General features: G+C 38.9%; 1 protein-coding gene across 1 annotated transcript in view; it reads left to right on the top strand.

The window, feature by feature from the left end:
* LOC143023045 (uncharacterized) overlaps positions 1 to 1,840 on the top strand; it is a 12,703-nt gene extending 10,863 nt beyond the window's left edge. The window contains exons 2-3 of the mRNA XM_076181514.1: positions 548 to 1,699; positions 1,782 to 1,840. Coding sequence (XP_076037629.1) covers positions 548 to 1,699; positions 1,782 to 1,840 — 1,211 coding nt within the window. The remainder of the gene's footprint in view (positions 1 to 547; positions 1,700 to 1,781) is intronic.
* The last annotated feature ends 660 nt before the right edge of the window (positions 1,841 to 2,500 follow it).

The following is a 2,500-nucleotide window of genomic DNA, read 5'->3' as shown; positions in this document are numbered from 1 at the left end:
TTTGTGTGGGTATATCGGTGTGCGCGTGTCCACGGGAGCTAATATGCCTTCATGTCCATGTGAGTGTATGTGCCCATGTTCACGTTTTTATAGCATCGGTCCCAACACTTAGAAAAGCAAAATTGACATCAGCCACAACATAACCAATACAATACTACCTACCCAAAACAACAACAAACAAAATAAAAAAAAGGGAAGTGGGTGGGGGGTGAGGGGCAGTGTAGAAATAATTTTGGCTGGATTGAACCATTTTAGTGGAGAGAAACAATTACTTAGATTACTTAATAGCCCCCTCCCATTCCGGACAGGTAATTAAGGGTGGTTGAGGCATTTTTATGCGGATGCTGCTAGCTGGTTGTTCGAGCTGGGTTTAAAGTCATGGCAACAGTTTGCATGGGGAAAGGAGGGAGTAGGGGAGGCAGGAAGGGGAATGCATAATTATATGATGCAGAACTAAATCCTTTGTTTAGAGGGACTACCTCAGCCGAATGGAATCTTATACTTATTGTAAAGAGGAAGAATGTATAATTTTTCTCTTTATATATAGGTGGTATCGAACAACAAGGTCCTGAAGAGTTTGAGTATAGTGCAAGGAGAAAGATTGCAAGATGTATCAACAGGAGAAGGTTTCTACTGGAATGTATCGAAGAACATGTGTTACCGCGATCAACACCCAAGCAGTTGACAAATAGTGAAAAACCATTTAGTGAAAGTGCACGAGCGTATTTAGAAGATAGTTGTGAAGTGTTATCAAACAAAATTAGTGAGCTATTGAGTGAGATTAAGGGAATACCGCTTCCAAATAACCTTTCCAGCGAATTAAAGAGGGAAAGTGATGAGCAAAGAGAGAACTTAAACCGGAAATTAACATTACTTTGTGAGAATAGTAGATGGAAAACAGTGGGACGAAGTGATATTATAACCAACCTCTCGTCCAAACAACTCACCGACACTGAAAAAGAAGCATTGTCTTTAGGCCTTAAGTTTGATACTGGATATGATAAAACGAGTTTCACAGAATACGTTACACGTAATTACAAATGGAAAGATAACGATGTTGACAAAGGGTTTGCACAAGGGGTGATAGCTTGCTATAAGGCTCTTGCGAATACACAATACCATTCAATCCCGAAACGTTATATGAAAGTCTTGAACGAACTAGGAAGGAACAAGGAGTTAGTGATAACACAAGCTGACAAAGGGGGAGGAATAATTATTTTGGATAAGTCAGACTATGAGAACAAAATGATGGAATTATTAAGTGATGGAACAACATATGAAGAGAAACATCACAGCTATGCGGAAGAAAAGACCAGAAAGTTCACAAGTAGAGCTAGACAAATCTTAATTAAAACAAAAAAAGGCAAGGAGTTGTTACATTTGTTGGAGGAGAATCCCTGCATACCCAGGATGCGAGGACTTCCGAAAATACATAAACCAGGTATCCCCATGAGGCCGATAACATCAGGCATAGGTAGTGCGCCCCACAGATTAGCCAAGAGACTTGCTAAGCCACTTTCAAATGCATTAGGTTCAATCAGTCAAGCTCATCTGAAGAACTCCACAGATTTAATAAATAGGTTAAATAACGTCGATTTCAAAGGAAAAGAAATGGCAAGCTTCGATGTAAAGGCCTTATTCACCTCCGTACCAAAAGAAGGAGCTATGGAAGCAGTAAAAGAGGCAGTAGACAAGATTAGTGAGAACGAACTACCAGTATCCAAGTCTGATTACATTAAGCTCATTTCATTGTGCGTCAGTTTTTATCCATTTACATTCAGCGGGAAGGTATATCGGCAACATCAGGGACTGGCAATGGGCTCCCCACTCAGTGCCGTAATGGCTTCTTTATTTATGGAATTAATGGAAAGGGATGAATATATTAAAATAATGGGAAGAAACTCTACCTGGTACCGCTACGTTGACGATGTGATTTCCATTTATCCAAGAGGAACGAATTTAGAAAACAAACTACGAAGACTGAATAACGTGCATGAAAATATACAATTCACGATAGAAAAAGAAGAAGAAAAGAAATTACCATTTCTAGACACGATAATATGGAGGAATGATGAAGGTCCAAAGTTTACTGTATACAGAAAACCTACGAACAAAGATGATTACATACACTATCTCTCTGCACACAATGACAGGACAAAATCAGGCGTAATAATAGGATTCTTCTTGAGGGCATTAAGAATTTGCAGCCAGGAACATTTAGAAGAAGAGAATAAATACATTATGGATTCATTCATGAAACTGGGTTACCCAAGGGGATTAATATTAAAACTAAAACACAAAGCAAAAGGAATAATGAGACGAAAAAATGACAGGAGCGAAAATACGGACAGAGACACAAGAAAATTTCTAGTACTTCCTAATTCAAAAACAGCCAACAACATTACCAAATACTTACAAAAAGCAGGAATGAACATTGCCGTCACTTCAGGACAGAAGATTAGAGACTTGGTCGGTCATAAAGGTGAGATCAGGACTGATC

The sequence above is a fragment of the Oratosquilla oratoria genome, unplaced genomic scaffold (assembly GCF_046742065.1).
Source record: "Oratosquilla oratoria isolate Oo_2021 unplaced genomic scaffold, ASM4674206v1 SCAFFOLD289, whole genome shotgun sequence".
Classification (NCBI taxonomy): domain Eukaryota; kingdom Metazoa; phylum Arthropoda; class Malacostraca; order Stomatopoda; family Squillidae; genus Oratosquilla; species Oratosquilla oratoria.
The sequence above is the reverse complement of the archived record's forward strand: the minus strand, read 5'-3'. Positions and strand labels throughout refer to the sequence as shown.